Raw genomic sequence first — 18,673 nt, 5'->3', positions numbered from 1 at the left:
CATTCATGGGATACGTCCTTCCATGAGGACAAATATCATTCTGAGGCGCCACCGTAATTACAAACCTACTATCAGCTATCCCGTGTATTGGAACAGACCTAGTAGAATGGATCTGAGGAGGATTCTCAGTAGATAAAGCTACCCTAACATGATTCTTCGCATTCCACTTCACCCTACCATTTATTATCCTAGCCCTAGTAATAACACACCTATTATTCCTACACGAAACAGGATCTAACAACCCACTAGGACTCTCATCTGCCATAGACAAAATCCCATTCCACCCCTACTACACCATCAAAGACATCCTAGGCCTACTAATCATAGTCGCAACACTAGTGACCCTCGTACTATTCTCACCAGATCTAGGAGACCCTGACAACTACACATCAGCAAACCCGCTCAGCACCCCACCACACATTAAACCAGAATGGTACTTCCTATTTGCCTACGCCATCTTACAATCAATCCCCAATAAACTAGGTGGGGTAGTAGCCCTGGTCTGCTCAATCCTAGTACTAATAATCGTGCCATTACTACACACAGCCATGTATGTATTTATATATATATAAAATGTGTTATTTACCTTTATAAGCAGTGCTACCATCACTGGCATCCATTACCAAAAGTTTTCCATCTCCCCAAACAGAAATTCTGTGTGATTAAGCATTAATTCCCCATCTTCCACCTCTTCTCCAGCACACTGGTAACCTGTATTCTAGTTTCTGATTCTATGAATTTGCTTCTTACAGTCATATCATAGGCAGAGACTTAGTCTTGCTCACCCCAGACTCTGAAATATGCAGAGCCGTGCCTGGCACATAGATGCTCAGTGAATGAATACTGGTCGAGTGAACAAATGGATGACTGACTGGAAGCTGGTTAACTGGACTGAACGGAGCTCAGTCCATGAGCCTTCAGAGCCTCGTTGACTTCCAAGTCCTTATCTGTTGATGTTGATGTCATGATGTTGGCAGCTTACAAAGCTCCAATGAGATGGTGTTTGTCCTTTCCAAACGGAGAGGGAATAGATGCACGTTTGCAGTTGCTGTTGATTAATCCTGCTCCCCAGAGGCAACAGGAAGGACAGTGCTCTCAGACAATCCTACCCTTAATGTCCTGCTGCTTTTTCAGAAACATGCCCTGCTTGGTCGGGGAGGAGGAGTGGACCTCTGCCCCGGTTCCCCCGACCATCACGGACCTCTTCCGGAACGGGAACTGGACGTTGGAGAACCCTTCACCCGCCTGCCAATGTAGCAGCGATAAAATCAAGAAGATGCTGCCTGTCTGTCCCCCAGGGGCAGGGGGCCTGCCTCCTCCACAAGTGAGTCACTCTTGGGGTACAGCCAAGTAGGTGGGGTGCAGAGTGGGAAGTAAGAATGAATGTCCTATTGTATCGGGGGTGTGGAGGTATTTCAGTCTTGATCTTAATTTTCATCGATGGAAAAGGATGTAAGTCTTTGAGGGGAGCTGGTCTGGACAACATTGTTCCTATATCTGAGGGAGCTTGGCCTGTTTTCCTGTTTTGGAAGGTCATCCCAGGACACCTGCTAGTTTGTGTTAGAATCAAAACAAAAGATTCTAGATAATTGGCCTAGGGAAGACATAGCGTGTGGACCCCCTCAGTGTCATGGAATGCACTCCAGGCTGGGAGGCTGAAGACTGGCTTCACCACTGGCACTGCACACCTGACCCCCTGGCCTCTTTCCTCCCCTATGAATTGAGATGCCTGGGCCAGAAAGTCTTTGTGGCTCTGGTCAGTTCTGACCTTCTCTGAGACTCAACGTGAGAAGAAATTCTGAACCATTTGTGCCGAGAATGATTTCAGGAAGGGACTTGCTTATGATCTCTATGCTACTTTATGAGTGAGGACAAGCAATCTTAAATAGATGTGAGAACTTAAAGAAATCTTGTTTATCTCTCTTCGAAATAACAGCGAATCTATCTCTCGGTACAACTCCAATGAGGAAAAGAATTCACCGGACAGGGTCAATCAGGCTGTTTCTAAAAATCTTTTTTCTATAAACCTGCACCCAGAGAATCACCTGTCACTGTTTGTTGTTTAATTGATCAGTCATTTTCTGGGGAGTCCTTGGCTTGGTGTAAATGAATAGCCAGTGCCAAGGACAATAGGAAGGCCATGCCTTGGGGGTGGTTGGCTGATGGCAGTTCCTGAGCCTGTGGCCAGAGCTCTGGTCACACTGTGGTCCACGCTGGAGGGGCGTGTGTCCCTCTAGTCCTTGAATTGTTTTCTACCCCGGTTCTGGGCCATAAAGACACATGTGCTTGATTTTGTATGTGGTCACAGAGGAAACAGAACACTGCAGACATCCTTCAGAATCTGACGGGAAGAAACATCTCGGATTATCTGGTGAAGACGTATGTGCAGATCATAGCCAAAAGGTGATTATTTCATAAATTTGGCCTCTACTTGACTGTTATTGATTAGATAGCTCCAAGACTTAACAAATAGTAGACTGGAATGGTGGAGGAAATATCACATTTTTGAACCGATGATATCTTTTGGGGGTATAAGATAGCCTCTCAAGCTAGAATAGATGGCCAGAGGTATTGGGAACTTTCAGAGCGTTGTTTGAAAAGCTGAGGCATCCTGGTCCAGAGTGAAAATAAAGCTGGATTCAAATTCCAGTTCTACCACTGACTTGTTTGGGGCAATCAGTTAACTTTTTAGAAACTCAGTTTCTTAGGGTCTCTTAGAAGTGTGCTGTGGGAAGGGCATGAAATGATGTGTGTGGAGTGCCTTGGACTATTCTCTCCTGGTTGGAATTCCTGCTAAAATGTGGCGTCACAGAGGGGTTCTGGGCAGGAGTAGCAGCCTGCTGTGGCCGGAGCCTTGGAAGAGCGTGTATTTCCTGGGGCATCTCAGCACAGACCAGATGCTCAGGAGATGTTTGTTCTGGTGTCCTTCCCTTGGTTAGGAGTCCTTGGTGACTTTAAATGACAAGGGTATGCTTGAATGACAATGACTTCGAGTTCCTAAGGAAGACCCATCACCTCAGCACATGTCATTTATCTTTGAGATAGTCCTTTCAGTTGAAAGACTTCTGTTTCAGTCACCTATGTTCATATGCCCTGTCTCTTGGTCTAAAAGGTGATAGATAAATTGATTTAATCCAAGGCATGATTCTTATGTAAATAATATATTTAAGATGGAAAGAAGAAAAGACGTGTTGAGTAGGGCTTCTGTCCAGCAACACAATCCTACAACACCATCCTAACCATAGAATCATTTCTGTCCCTTTGATGTATCTTCAGCTAGATATTCACTCTTTTTGCATCATCAAAAGGAGTTTTTTTTTTTTTTTTTCCTAAACTGATAGCTGGTTTCCTTGTCTTTGGTTTCTGCAGCTTAAAGAACAAGATCCGGGTGAATGAATTTAGGTAAGTTGGTCACTTTTTTGCTCTTTTTTTCCAGTTTTTCTTGGTCCCTTTATCTCAGGAGGGCGATTTTGGTGCAGGAATCCTGGGATGGGGAAAGTTGTTGGTTTGGAGATTGATAGCCACGCATTCTCCGGTGCCATCTCCCGCTGAGAAGGACGGAGTCCCTGAGGGAGGTGTGGGACATGCAGGGGCACAGCCAGATTTACGTGAGATATACCGTGGGTTTTTTCCTACAGTGGTTTCTGCTCAGTGCCCAGTTGCCCCTGCCATGGCCTGTAAGATATTTGTTATACTGATTTCCTTGAAGAGATCCAGAAATCTCTTGTGGGTCCGCTGCACTTTAGCTGTAGCCAAATGTTTTAAGAGGAATACCCATTCTAGTTACTACTTTCTCCCCAAATCAAATTCCCAAGGGGCCTTAGGGAATCAAGGACACTTTTTCAAGCCTTTGGTATAGGCCCAAGAAGGTCTTGGGATGAAAAAAAGAGGCTATGGAGCCATTTGTTTCCAATGCTTTGCACCTATGTATCTATCCCTCTGGGTTTTTAAAGGAACTGGTGAGGCTGAGGAGGAAAAGAGAAAGGGAGAAATGCTCGAAGCCAATTTGTACTTCTGGCATGGCTGCCTTGGGGATGTTGATGACTGGCTCCCTGTTGGTGCTTCCTACCTTTCCTCTTTGCCTTTTTCCCAAGGGGCCAGGCCTCGTGGGACCCAGAGCAGAGCAGATGCAGACCCTCTACAGGGCGCCCCCCACACCACACTGGGGATGGGTCCAGTCTGGCCGATCCGCCCCACCTACTCAATGCCCCTCATCCCAGCTCCCCACCTGCTGGACCCAGGTCTGGGCAGAGCCATGAGGCTGGGAGGTGCATCTGGGTGATGAGGGCCCATTCTTTGCGCAGTGTGTCAGGCCTCCGACTCTCTATAGGGCTTCCTCCACTTTTAGTTTCTGTTAGCACATGGGAGAGGAACCCTAAGCATTGAAAAGAGATTGCCAGAATCCCTTAAGAGCAGGATGAGGTGTGACTTTCAGGGACTCTTAACTTTGGATGTCCTCTGAATAGGAAATTCTTCTAACCGCAGCATGTACCTCACGTGCGGTGTCTCCTGCTGAGTATATATCATGTACCAGCTGTCTGTGTGTTAACGTGAGGCTGTTCTTTTAGGTATGGCGGGTTTTCCTTGAGTGCCGGCAATTCCCAAGCACTTCCTCCGAGTGAAGAAGTTAACGATGCCATCCAGCAAGTGAAGAAACACTTGAGGCTGGCCAAGGTATGCTATTCATCCCAAGGCATGTCAGAAAAATGGGCATCAGAGTTGCTGATGTTGGGAAATAACTGGTAGGTAAATCTGATCATCTAGCAGCTCATTGTTTTCTTGGCTTTTGAATACGAAATCTGCATTTAGTCATCTCGTGCTAGCAGTTGAGACCGAGTTAGTGCACATTTAAAAGCCCAAAAATGTACATAAAAAATAGATTCAGAGATTTAAAAGCCCTCAGAGTAACTGTGCTTATCAATCCAGCCAGAGTAAGTGGGGGCTACACACATACTTTTCTAAAACAATACTAGCTGAAGGAGAAATCAATCATTGTCTTTTTTTAGCTGGGAGGCTGGTTTTCAGGGACTGATAAGCAGTCCTTCATTTCTCAGCATCACCAGTGTCTCTTTTTTTAAAATGAGAATTGAGGGGGTCAGATGATACGGGCTCCAGGGCTCTGGCACATGCCCCCTGTGCCTCACACATCTGTATGGAGTGTGGTGCAGACACTGCAGGGGGCTCTTGGCATGATGCCTGGGGACCACTCTGAAGCATCCTCACCATCCAGGTACAGCCAGACAGCCGAGCCTTGGGACTTAGCGTCATGGATTTCCCATGATTCCTTTCGAGATTTGTGGCATCCTGACAGCATCATGCTTTCATATTTCAGGTCACTTGGTTCTTAGGGCCTCTGGTGTAATGGCTCCAGATTTCATTTCCGTGAGCGAGGTGGTTGTGACTTTGCCCTTCACAGGGTTGGCGGGCTTTCCACGGGGCATTTCCAAACATAACATTGCCCCTTCCCTGTGAGAACCCTCAAGCTGAGTCAGCCTTCTCTTGTTCACAGGACAGTTCAGCGGATCGATTTCTCAGCAGCTTGGGAAGGTTCTTGACAGGGCTGGACACCAAAACCAATGTCAAGGTAAGGCCCTGCCTGTGTTCCAGTAGCTTCTTGGTGAGCAGTCATCCTCACATTTCCTGAAGAGTACTCATTCAGCTCACGATGAAGTTGATAGGGGCTGTTCATGACTTCACCAGCGAGGCAGTACGGGGTAGTGGTTAAGATCATGGATTTGCCACCAGATAGACGAGGAGGCTCCTTGTGATCATGCCTCAGTTTCTTCATCTGTAAAGTGGGCATGGGAATTACAGCACACTTAGAGCTGTGGTGAGGATGAAATGAAGCCCGGGGCACAGTGCCCGTTCCCACCATCAGTGCTCAGGATATCCTGGCGGCTCTCATGACGTTGCCGTGTTCTCTGACCGTCTTCTTCCCCAGGTTTGTGTGTATGTCTTGGGCATGCACTTAGCTCTGGAAGCAGGCTTGGGGGTATTACCCTGTGCCTCACATGTTTTATTGTAGGTGTGGTTCAATAACAAGGGCTGGCACGCCATCAGCTCTTTCCTGAATGTCATCAACAATGCCATTCTCCGGGCCAACCTGCAGAAGGGAGAAAATCCGAGCCGGTATGGGATTACTGCTTTCAATCACCCCCTGAACCTCACCAAGCAGCAGCTCTCAGAAGTGGCTCTGTAAGTGCATCTGCGTCTGAATGGATGGGATAGGAAGGGAGGGGAAGGGGAAGTGGTGGTGGATGAGGGAGTGGGGAAGGAAGTCTGGAGCCATTGTAGGGTCACCGCTGGGGAGATGGTTACACGATGGCACCTCTGGGTTGGTCCAAGCTCTGGGCCAGAAAGTGATCAGCTTATAAATTGGCTGACCTGGTCTCTTGAAGCACAGAAGAGAGATGACCCTGATATGCAAATATCATTGCATTTAGTGAATTTGGAAAAAGTGAGTTAAAAAATTGCTAATGAAATCCTATAGTATTTGAACCCACCATTAACACAAATGTTTCATAACAACCAGTTTCATTTGTTTTTGGAGCCTCTGTTTTAATTGGCAAAACATGGTTTTATTGGTTTAATTGTGTTTGTAATTCCTGAAATAATTTTTTTTTGGTAAGTCTTTTAAACTGTTTGTCAAGTATAAGCCAGAGTGATCTAGTTTAAAGTATATAGCCTTTGGAATTAGAGGTCTGGCTTTAAATCTGGTCTTTAGAACTTTCTAAATGTATGATGTTAAATGAGACAATTCAGTAAATAGGCAGTCGCAGCTCCAGGCTCAGTTGATATTTGACACGATAGATCCCTTTACTGTATGTGGGGCTTGGCACAGTTAACATTTCTGCTTAACTCCCATGGAATTTTACCCTAGTTTGCTGGGAATTTTACGCCGAGACCCTATCTGATGGGCTTCAAGATTGTTCCTTTTATAAAAAGGACCTGCTACAATCTTTGCATCTGATAGAGATCTGTTATGATCTGTCAATGTGATCTGCTACACATTATTTTAATGTTTTCAAATGTATTTACAGCCAGAAAGAGTGAACCTAGTGGTCTCACCGTGATCTGTCTGCTCTTCTTACGTTTTCAAACCACGTTAATTAATGTCTGTGTGTGAAAAATTTACATCCTGCTGCTCTGACAAGGGCAAGAGTGGTGACTCTGGGGGCCGTTTTCAGCTGTCTTTTGGTAGTTATGTCACGGCACGGGACTCCGTTGATCTCAGTGACATCGGTTTCACATTTCAATTTTCAGTTTTTCTGACCTGAAAATGATCGTCTTTTAACTCCTGAATGAAAGACATTTGGTGGACAGATGCTTGTCCCTGGGCTGTCCTCAGGTGTCTGTGCGCATGTGACCGCATCGACTGAGCTCCCAACTACACAAAGGCCACTCTGATCCTCACTACCTTTCTCCTTCCAGGATGACCACGTCGGTGGACGTCCTTGTTTCCATCTGTGTCATCTTTGCCATGTCCTTCGTCCCGGCCAGCTTTGTGGTGTTCCTGATCCAGGAGCGGGTCAGCAAAGCTAAGCATCTGCAGTTCATTAGTGGCGTGAAGCCCGTCATCTACTGGCTCTCCAATTTTGTCTGGGATATGGTAAGGACGCAGGTCTGCTGCCTCCTTGTAAATCATCGTCTGGGCCGTGGCATGTATAAGGAAGAAGGAAGTCCTGGGAATCACCTGTATGGAAAGGGTGGTGCGAGGGTAGGGTAGAATTCTCGCACACCATGTGGGAGACCTGGGTTTGATTCCTGGCCCATGCACTTCCTATAAAGCAAACAAGCAAGCATACAAACAAACAGAAACTTCAGCTAATGGTGCTGCCATAAGGGGATACTCACATGGAAAAAGTCCCCCACCATGCAGCATACAAAAAAAAGTACGAAAAGAAAAAGGCAGAGACTTTGGTCATGACACCAGACGCAGCATTGGATAGGCAGCTCATCTCACATCAGAGAAAATGTGTCCACACTGTCTGCAGCTAAACACCACCACCATCTGATTTCCTAAGTGAAAACTTCTCCAAGAAACATAGAGTTGGAAGATCTTTAGTTCAAAATCCAAGCCAGCGCTTTTAACTTCTCTGATAAGATATTGCCGCCAGAGTCAGGGTGTTTGTTGCCGTCCTAGGAAATGCATCTGTCATTTGAAAACTCAGTACATTTTACCAGCAGCTTACCCATCCATTGCACATGCTTTTGTATAATATATCACATATTGCTTCAGCTTGGACCCATAGGAGGGACTTAACTGTATTCTGAAGTTCTAATTAGTGCAAATTGGAGCTGAAATATACCTTTTCCCTATAACGTTTATCAGTTGGAAGCTACCGGGAACAGATCTTAATCTTCTTCCTCTGAGCAGCCCCTCAGATATTTGAAGCCAGCTCTCATTTAATCCGGATCTTCCCGAGATCAGATGATAGATGAGAACACATCTAATTTCTAAAGCTCTATGCAAGTGTGTGATGATGATGAAGATGAGGAGGAGGACGTTTGTGATGACTGTACCAAGCCTCTAAGCTTGTCCCTGTTCTGATCAATTGCCTTTCCATACCCTGCTCTGCATTGTTGATGTCCCTTTTCAAATGCAAAGCCCAGAATCAACCCTGAGTGTTCAGGCTCTGGTCGGAGTGAGTAATGAGTCTAGAGGGAGTTCATCTTTTTTTTTTGTTTTTTAAATTTTCACTGTGAAATATAACATATATACAAAAAAAGCAATGAATTTCAAAGTGCATTTTAGGAATTAGTTGTAGAACAGATTTTAAATTTTGGTATGGATTACAGTTCCGCAATTTTAGGTTTTTCCTTGTAGCTGCTCCAAGACACTGGAGACTAAAAAGAAGTATCATTATAATGATTCAGCAGTCATACTCATTTGTTATATCCTAACTTCTCTGGATAACTCCTCCTTCTCCTTTGATCTTTCTCCCAGTATTTAGGGGTATTTAGATTATGCCCATCCTAACTTTTTCATGTTGAAAAGGGGTGTTGACTGTATGGGATGGGGGGATGGAATTAGTTGATATTCTTGGAGAGACTGGTACCTCTGGGTTTCAGGATTTATCTGGCCTAGGAACCATATGAAGATTTTAGGTTTCTGTAAAGTAAACGTAACGTGTGCAACTTTTGTAGGATCTCAGGTAGAGCCCTGGGTGTTATTTAGGGTTAACAGGAATGATGTTAGTTGGGGGTTGGTAAACCATGTCAATTGGTAATATCTAGCTGAAGCTTGCATAAGAGCAGCCTCTGGAATAGCTTCTCCACTCTATTTGAACTGCCTTAGCCTCTGATACCTTATTTTGTCACATTTCTTTCCCTGTTTTTGGTCAGGAAGGCATTGTAGAGGGAGTTAATCTTTATCCATCCTCATTAACAGAGCTCAGGGATGTCTTACATTTTGGAAATAGTGCTGTGTTAGTAATTTTGCAACCTAGTGGTGAAATGAAACCTCCACTTTCGGTTTGAAAATCATTTGTCTTTCATTTTATACCAATACAGCAGACTTTTTGAACTTTAAACATTATGTGTATCCCTATGAAGCTACATCTTACTTGTTTAGTGCTGGCTTGATTATTTTATCTGAATCTAGAAATTCATTTAACACACACACAACACGCTCATCATGGACCTGCTGTACTTGATCAGACATAGAGGCGTCAGAGAGGAAAGATCCAGTCTCTGCACTCAAGGACATCGCTTATCTGCCTGGATGTTATCTGTCACTCCCTGCTTTTAGAGCCTCCAAAATTTGCTAAAAGCATATCTCCATCTAAATTGTTGATAAATAACATTGAGTAGGACTGATTGAGGCAGAGCTCTGTGGTCTGAAGCTGCAATCTTTTCAACCACAGACAGACCCGCTCGTTGCCCCCCTCCCCAGGCTCTGCTCTGCCTGCCATGAATTCTCATAATTGTCTTATGCTCAGGTCTTTATTTCTGCATTTTAATGCTTGATACCCTGTCAGGACAGACTTTAAAATTATCCCCAGTGTGATGAAACAGTTTTGACATTCGTGTTATGAGCAAAAACATATGAGCCTCATAAATAGATTACAGTGTGAGATTGAACCTGGGAAGACTGTAATCTAGCATTAATGATGAAGCAGACACAATCATCTTCGGGAAGAATAATGGAAGCTTATTTGCTGCCTGTGAAATTGAAATTACCTTGTCTGAGAATCCATTGTTCAGAAAGTTTACTGAGCGTGACACTTTGGCTTAGCTGTTGGAAAGACAGAAAGGGCATGCAGTTTATAAAATCGGCCAAGGGTAAAATGCTTGTCAAAATGTATTGCCTGGTATTTTGATTAATAGTTTATGGAACTTCATTAATTCAGAGTTATTCTCCTATATGTTTATCTGCTCTTTCTTGTCCAATGAGGGTGAAGACCTGGGATGTGTTGTGTATTTGACTTAGGGGTGAACTTGATTTCTTTGTTTTCATTTTTAGTGCAACTATGTGGTCCCTGCCACACTGGTCATTATCATCTTCATCTGCTTCCAGCAGAAGTCCTATGTGTCCTCCACCAATCTACCTGTGCTAGCTCTTCTCCTTTTGCTGTATGGGTAAGGCACCTCTGGGTGGGGAATTTGGGTGGGTCAGGCATATGGCGCCCAATATCTGAGGGAAGGTTGGGGAAATGTCAGTTGACATTTCTTCCTGTCTCACCAGGTGGTCTATCACACCACTCATGTACCCGGCCTCCTTCGTGTTCAAGATCCCCAGCACAGCTTATGTGGTCCTCACCAGCGTGAACCTCTTCATTGGGATCAATGGTAGTGTTGCCACTTTTGTGCTGGAGCTCTTCACCAGCAATGTGAGTTCTGCAGAAGGAGTGGCTTCCCATTGGGATGAGCATCTCTGGGAGCCGGGGGACAGATGGTGTTTAATTCTGATCTTCTTATTCTCATCTGAGGCATGGATACCACCGACAACTCTGTCCGTTTGTAGATTTTCTGACACAGTGCTTCTCTCTCTGAATTTTCCTTATATATTTCTGATCAAGCCTTTTCAGTTTCCCTCTGACAGCTTCTTTTTTACTTCTTTCTGTGTAAATATTGCCTTCCCAGAGTTCTGTCCTCTGCCATTTTTGCATTCCACTTTAGATTCTACCCCTGGGTGATACCATTCATTCCCAAGACTTCAACTACCACTATCTGATGCCTTTACTCGTTGTCTCTCGGATCTATGCCTTTAGCCTTGATCTTTCCCTTAAATTCTTGCATTCTCACCTGCCTGCTGGATGACTCCATTTAGTTATTTTAGATGTCCCAAGCTCATCATTTCCTAATCATCTTTCCCTCAAACCTAATATTTCTCTTGTGATCCCTGTCATACTGGGTGGCTTGACCATCCACCCAGTCATTCACATGGGCCACCTTAGAGTCAGCCTAGAGGCTTTTTTGCTTATTCCCTCCTTTCACATCGTCTCATTGTCAAGTCCTTCAGTTGTGGATCTCTTAAACAAGGTTACCTCTCCATTCCTGTTGCATCATCTTTGTCCAAACACTTTAGCTTGGCTTGCAAGGCCTTTCACAGGGCATGGCCTTCCTGGCCAGCCCACACCACCCCCTTTCCCAGTGTATCATAAACATCAGCCAAGCCGTCCCATAAACCTGCCACCATACTCCCATAGACTTGACTCAGAATGTCCTTCTTCCTTCTTAGTGTCTGGAGGTGTCTCACTTACACTTCAAGGTTCAGCTCCAATGTGAAACTTTCCTCAACTGCTCTATGGGAAGTGCCCCCTCCTTTCCTGCGTTCCCAAGCTCTCAATATGTACCTCGAGTATAACATATATCTGGTTAGGTAGTAGTTCCCTGTTCACATGAGTCTCTTCCTTAGGGTAGAGATCATTTCTTATTAACTTTCACCTTCGCAGTGCCCTGCTGTCATATCCAGCACAAGGCAACCCTAACTCAGTTGTTGAATATATGGCTACTGTTGGCTTCTGGGTTTTTAATAAGCTTTGGAGTATTCAAGAATAATTTTTTAAAATTCCAGTAGAATGAATTTATTGACATAGACATAAAAATTTGCATTTAAAATACCAGGCAAAGCTTTTGTTACAGACTTGCTTCCCATAAAATATAGCCCTGTTTCTAAACTTTGTTCATTTTTCTCCCTAATTAGCACATTATTCCAAATTTTCTAAAGACCAACTTTAATGTTATATATCATCAGGTATGGCTGCTACTATTTACTGGTATCTGAATTCAAAGATCCCGTTTATCCCCAGGGAATCATGTATTTTCTTCAGTCTTTGATATATATATATATATATATATTTTTTTTTTTTTTGCATGGGTTGGCACTGGGAATCAAACCTGGGTTTCTGGATACATTTTTAATTAAGCCACAAATGGCACCCTTTCTCAGTCTCTCTCTCTCTTTCTCTCTGTGTTTTATTTTTCATAGAAGCTGAATAACATCAACGACATCCTGAAGTCTGTGTTCTTGATTTTCCCACATTTTTGCCTGGGCCGGGGGCTCATTGACATGGTGAAAAACCAGGCAATGGCCGATGCCCTGGAAAGGTTTGGTGAGTGTCAGCAGGGGCTGCAGGATGCCTTGGTGGAGATGTCCATTTGCATGGACCTTGGTACTCTGGCCTTTGTTTTGGAAAGAGCAGGTAGCCAGGGTTGTGCTGATGCAGCTGGATGTGGCTTTGGTCTTGTGACAAAGCCCTTTGTCAGGCCTTGCCTCTGTTAGCTCCGAGAAAACAGAGAAGGTGTTTGAAGAGATAAAGAAGCTGCTGGCTTTAGTTGGGCCCAGTACCCAATACCACTGGGTAGGTTTGTCAGAGTCATTGGAAAAGTCAAACCACAGTTTTGGGTTTTAGATACAGACCATAGAATCAGAAGGAAAAATGCAAACTTTGGCTCGTTAGGCCCAGAAAAATCAGAATGCAGTCTGCAGATGTGGTCACATGATCTTTTACACAATTGATAAAAAGGTAATTTACTGCAGCTCTTTCTACCTTTAGAGTCTTCAAAAATATTTCTCTAGTGGCCACCTTACTGTCATTCATCACTGACTAAAATAGTTAGAAGGGGCGTGTCATTTAATAAACATAGAATAAGGATTTTTTTTTTCAACTAGGATGGATAAAGGCATTACATAAGCAATTTATGGAATATTTACTTAACAACCAGGTGATCAGAGTTCCTAGTTACCTTATACACTATCGAAAAGGGCATCTTTTTAGTCAAAGTGATTTCAAGTATTTTCCTTATTAGTGAAATTTATACTTTATTAAGATACTGACCCTAAGAATTATCCTAAGTTGGCGGGGACCATTGTCCTTTTAGTAGACAGCTTTTGGCATGCCTCATTAAAAAAGAAACATTAAGTATTTTAGCTGAAGCTGCAGATCTGATACAGCATGACCCTGAAATGCTGCTTGGTTGTTGGGTGCAGTGTGTTTCCTTGATTCCCCCCCCCCCCGCCCCCCCAAATCAGACTTGGAAAGGCATCACTCTCTCCTCATTGTGTTTTTTCCTCCTTGGGGTGGATGACAGTCACTGGTGTTTTTAGGAAGATGGGTGAATTTGTTGCTAGTTTGAGGACGGCTCATGGCTCGCTCCTTGCATTCTGATGGAATCTCTGTCGTGTCTGCCAGGGGAGAACCGCTTTGTCTCGCCGCTGTCTTGGGACTTGGTGGGACGGAACCTCTTTGCTATGGCCGTGGAAGGCGTGGTCTTTTTCCTCATCACTGTTCTGATCCAGTACAGATTCTTCATCAGGCCCAGGTGAGCTTTTTCTCGGAACCCACAGAGCTCAGCCCGCTTGAGGGTCACAAAAGAAGAGCCCAGGAATATGTGTTCTGTGGGACGGGTTAAATTAAACTCAAAAGTAGCCAGTTAAGCTGACTTTCCTAATGTGGGCATCCCCCAACCCTGCCAATCCTGGAGATTGTGGAGAGTAGGTTTTATAGAGCTGCTTTAGAGAGGGGGGTCCTTGTCTTGAAAAATGTCTCAAAGGGATTGTTTTTCTTAATTTTTCCCCCTAAGACCTGTTAATGCAAAGCTTCCTCCTCTGAATGATGAGGATGATGATGTGAGGCGGGAAAGGCAGAGGATTCTTGATGGTGGAGGACAGAATGACATCTTGGAAATTAAGGAGTTGACTAAGGTGAGGCAGCAGTACATCCTGTAACACTGCTTGTCTTCATTTTTTATCAGCTTTGTGTGTCAGGAACTAGTATTTTGCTGATTTGCTTTATGAAAAGAGCATGCTTCCCAAAATGTGCAGGCATGCCAAGTATCTGCCAATTTAATTTTATTTTAAATGTACTGTGGAGACTCCTTAATTAAAGAAACCCTACTGAGAATCCTTTTGTAATGTGAATCCTCATTCTTGAATATATTTGTTTTGTGTACTTAAATTTATGTCAGTTATTAAAACATACTAATATGGTATATCTAGTCTGAGCAGATGTGGGGGAAAATAAATGATTTTGAGTTTCATAGTCCACAAAGCTGATTTATCTCTACTGCTCAGGAGGAAGGTCTGTTTGAGCCCTCTCTAGGTGCCAGAATTTCAGCAGTTCATTATTTTGTAATACAAGTACATGTAAATCTTATTTGGAATGCAAGTTTCTACTCTGTAGAATCTCTCTAATTTAACTTTTAAACATCCACACCATCTTTATATGCTAAATAAGTGAAAAAAATTATTTAATGATTTTCTCAAAGGTTGATATTAGAAATGTTTTTTAAAAAGAGGGGGCAGTTCACTGTAATTTTGAACTTCAAAGACAGTCAGAAGCTGTTTACCACAAAGAGGCTTTTAGCACCTCAAGTATGTGAGTTAGTCTTATCAGTGGGTCTTATTTTGTGGTTATAATTCCCTCCTCCATGATTGCTTGGGACAGCTGTGAATCACTGAGGCTCATGAAGTTTTGGATTTTGTTTACTGTAGGTCTATAGAAGGAAGAGGAAGCCTGCTGTTGACAGGATTTGTGTCGGCATTCCCCCCGGGGAGGTAAAGGCATTTTGTCCAAGTTTGATTCAGATTTGTACCTGTTTTTGTTTGTCTCTCTTGATTCAGACTATCTCTATTGAGTCAAAATAGGAATATCTGTAAGGGATAAAAGTAGCTTCTGAAGACTTTCCTGCTTGTATCTGTGTGAGCAATCAGTCTTTGGGTAGACACCTCTCACCAGCGATTTTGAATAGTCTCGGGCAGTTTAAGAAAATCATGCACACCCGCAATATTCTTTTGTGGTCCATTCACAGTGATCGTGAAATTCAAATAGATTTAAAAAATAGACCACCTCTGTTTTCTTTCATGTTTGTGTTCTATTTTGCCCTTTAGCTGGATTAGTGGTTGAAGTTTGACTGCTTGGCTTTCATTACTGTTTTTCACACATTGATCTTGGCCTCTGCCTGATGACTCAAATAATATTTACCAAGATATCCACACTTATAACGGTCCTATTATAAATGCGTGTTTAAATATCCTCGTGATTTCTTAAAACCATGAAAATATTTGACTCTACATTGGTATTTTAGAGTGATTTGGGAGATCATGTTAAATAAATACTGAGCTGAGGTACTATCTGAAAAAGGTGATTTATATTCATATTTTTTTTGTAATTGGTTCATACAGTTTACCCAAACTTATGTTTTTAGTGCTTTGGACTCCTGGGAGTTAACGGGGCTGGAAAATCATCAACTTTCAAGATGTTAACTGGAGATACCACTGTAACCAGAGGAGATGCTTTTCTTAACAAAAATAGGTAAGAAAAGAAGGGGCCTGCATTTTGTCACAAAGATATTTTTACTTTATTAATATATTGTTTATTTTTTTTCTGATCATAAAAATACTATATAGAGATCATAAATATGCTGAAATATAGTCAAGTATAAAGATAAGAAAAATCACCCCAAGCTAGAAATGGTTTCATTTCCTTTTGGTCTCTTTTTTAACAGATTTATTGGGGTATAATTTATATACCAAACAGTTTATCTGTTTTAAGAGTTCAATTTAATGAGTTTTAGTAAATTTTCAGAGTTGTGCCACTATCATCACAATACAGTTTTAGAACATTTTCCTCTCCCGAAATCTCTTATATATGCATAAAGTATATAATAAATTGAGATCATACTATGTAGAGTTCCAAATTAGTTTTTATTGGTTATGAGTACAATTTAAGTATTTTCCAATGTGAAATGGTTTATATATACTAAGATGGAGAATTTTATATAGCTAAATGAAATGCCACTGTACATGCTCAATAATTTATTTAATCAACCATTTATTGTTGGACATTTACTTGTTTCCATTTTGATTATGTAAGTATGTTCTTGTTTTCATCTTTGACCATTTCCTCAAGGAAAATTCCTAGAAGGTCAAGCGATATATACCTGCCAAATTGCCCTCTCTAAAGGGTTTATCAGTTGATGTTGTCACCATCAGGTTACTTTCTGAGAATGGATAAACAATTAGATCTTTGGGGTACAGTTACACTTTAGAGACCTGTTAGGCAATGTTGTTACCCTTGGACATGTGGGACTTCTCCGGGCTTGTTATATGGAGAAAAATGTTATAAGGCAGTGACTCAAACCGTTTGACTACGATGTATTATAGGAAATGCATTTTACATCTCAATCCAGTATGTATACCCAGACACATAAACACTTAAATACAAGTTTCATAAAATAATACCTAGTTTTACTATTTGCAGTGCACTCTGATATTTCTTATTCTACACTATACCATGTCATTTATAAAATGCTATTCTTGACCCACTAAATTTACTTTACAACCTGCTAAAGGGTGATGACTTATAATTTTAAAACACTAAACTAGGGGCTGTTAGCCAATAGAATTTAAAAGAGCAAGGGGCTTACGGTACCCATCATCAGTCTCCTCCCCTCTCTCTTACCAATTTTTTCAGTAGCAAAGTAAAAGCAGGTTATAAGAATGGATATTTTGGGAATAGCAGGCCTAAGCCTGTGTAGCTGCTTCCCCAGGCTTGTTGCTAGTACTGGGCTCCTAGGCCTTATAGCAATGGCAGTAACTGTGCCAAACACAAGTTTGTCACTCTAAATGGTAGTAAGATCTGGCTTGAGCAGTATAGCTGAGTGGGCAGGTACCAAGTCTATGGGCTGGCTACCTCAACCATAATTCTGGAAAAGACTGGTCCCGGGGGAACTAATCAGATATTCAGAAATGAGTACTATTGAAAGGTTAAGATCATGGCAGTTGAGAGGTGTCTGAAGCACAGTCCTTAGGTTGGAGGTGGACCCAGAACTTCCCCCATATCAGGGATTTAAAAAAAAATGTTATTGTGGCAACATATACATAACATAAAATTTGCCATTTTAACCATTTTTAAGTATACAATTCAGTGGAATTAATAGATTGACAAGGTTGTGCTATCGTCACTACCATCCATTACCAAAACTTTTCCATCATCCCAAACAGAAACTCTTGACCCATTAAGCAATAGCTCTCCTTTCCCCCTTCCCCAGGCCCTAGGCAACCACTCATCTACTTTGTCTCTTTGGATTTGCTTATTCTAGGTATTTCATATAAGTGGACTCATACAATAGATGTCATTTTGTGTCTGGCTTATCTACCTTTGTATAAATGTTTTCAGGATTCATCCATGTTGTAGTATGTATCAGAACTCTATTCCTTTTTTTATAGCTGAATAATATCCTATTGTGTAGATACACTACATTTTGTTTATCCATTCATCTGTGGTTGTTTCTACCCTTTTGCTATTGTGAATGATGTCTCTGTGAACACACATCAGGGTTTCCTAACCTGAGAGTGACTTCATAGGGCTGAAAAGCCCCCACCATTATATGAAAAATTGGGTCTGTAGGTGTTTGTTTCCTGTCACCACATTGTCTCAGGGTCTGTAATCAAAGCCACCTTATGAATTTAGAGGGTACTTGGGTTGGGAATTCAGTGGGACTGAGGAATCTGGAACACACTCCTTTGGCTGAGACATTGTTGGGTAGAAGAAAGTGAGGTAGCTCATATCCAGAGTCACTGGGTCTCCTTTGGCCCAACTGGCCATAGAAGAGGACTGGGAGCAACCAGGGCACTTGGTGCAGATTGAAGATCTGGGAGGTAGACTTAGCTCTAAAGCCCCAGAATGGTGTTACTCTAGTAGTTGGTAAAAATTGTGCTGTTCCAGATTGAGACTGTCTTCATATTGTTGGGGAGAGTCAGGTGCCCTAAGGGCCGGGAAAGGAAGAAGCAGGACATGCAGTGCCAGGTGGAGAGGGCAGGCTCGTTTCCCTTTGCCTCTGGCATCTTGGGGCAGAAAGGCTGTCCTTGAGTAGGTGTGCTCACAGATAATTCTTTCATGCTCAAGCATACTTTCTGGAAACTATAGGCCAGATTGATCAGTTTTGTTCTTCTTTGCAGTATCTTATCAAACATCCATGAAGTACATCAGAACATGGGCTACTGCCCACAGTTTGATGCCATCACAGAGCTGCTGACCGGGAGGGAACACGTGGAGTTCTTTGCACTCTTGAGAGGAGTTCCAGAGAAAGAAGTTGGCAAGGTACAGGCGAAGACACTGGAAAGCTAGCCTGCCTCCTCCTCTGGTATCCTGACAGTGTAACTTAGGAATTTCACTTTCCTGCACTATCATTGATTTTAGGCCCCCTTTTCCTCATGGATATAGCG

General features: G+C 42.7%; 1 protein-coding gene across 2 annotated transcripts in view; it reads left to right on the top strand.

Moving 5' to 3' along the window:
* ABCA1 (ATP binding cassette subfamily A member 1) overlaps positions 1-18,673 on the top strand; it is a 131,837-nt gene that overhangs the window by 106,293 nt on the left and 6,871 nt on the right. For both annotated transcript variants that reach the window (XM_077140813.1, XM_077140805.1), the window contains exons 31-45: positions 1,135-1,324; positions 2,309-2,403; positions 3,370-3,402; positions 4,569-4,674; positions 5,510-5,584; positions 6,026-6,195; positions 7,432-7,609; positions 10,466-10,581; positions 10,688-10,832; positions 12,434-12,557; positions 13,638-13,767; positions 14,029-14,149; positions 14,939-15,001; positions 15,652-15,758; positions 18,407-18,548. In XM_077140813.1, the coding sequence (XP_076996928.1) occupies positions 1,135-1,324; positions 2,309-2,403; positions 3,370-3,402; positions 4,569-4,674; positions 5,510-5,584; positions 6,026-6,195; positions 7,432-7,609; positions 10,466-10,581; positions 10,688-10,832; positions 12,434-12,557; positions 13,638-13,767; positions 14,029-14,149; positions 14,939-15,001; positions 15,652-15,758; positions 18,407-18,548 (1,795 nt within the window). The remainder of the gene's footprint in view (positions 1-1,134; positions 1,325-2,308; positions 2,404-3,369; positions 3,403-4,568; positions 4,675-5,509; positions 5,585-6,025; positions 6,196-7,431; positions 7,610-10,465; positions 10,582-10,687; positions 10,833-12,433; positions 12,558-13,637; positions 13,768-14,028; positions 14,150-14,938; positions 15,002-15,651; positions 15,759-18,406; positions 18,549-18,673) is intronic.

Source organism: Tamandua tetradactyla, chromosome 2 (genome assembly GCF_023851605.1).
Source record: "Tamandua tetradactyla isolate mTamTet1 chromosome 2, mTamTet1.pri, whole genome shotgun sequence".
Classification (NCBI taxonomy): domain Eukaryota; kingdom Metazoa; phylum Chordata; class Mammalia; order Pilosa; family Myrmecophagidae; genus Tamandua; species Tamandua tetradactyla.
The sequence above is the reverse complement of the archived record's forward strand: the minus strand, read 5'-3'. Positions and strand labels throughout refer to the sequence as shown.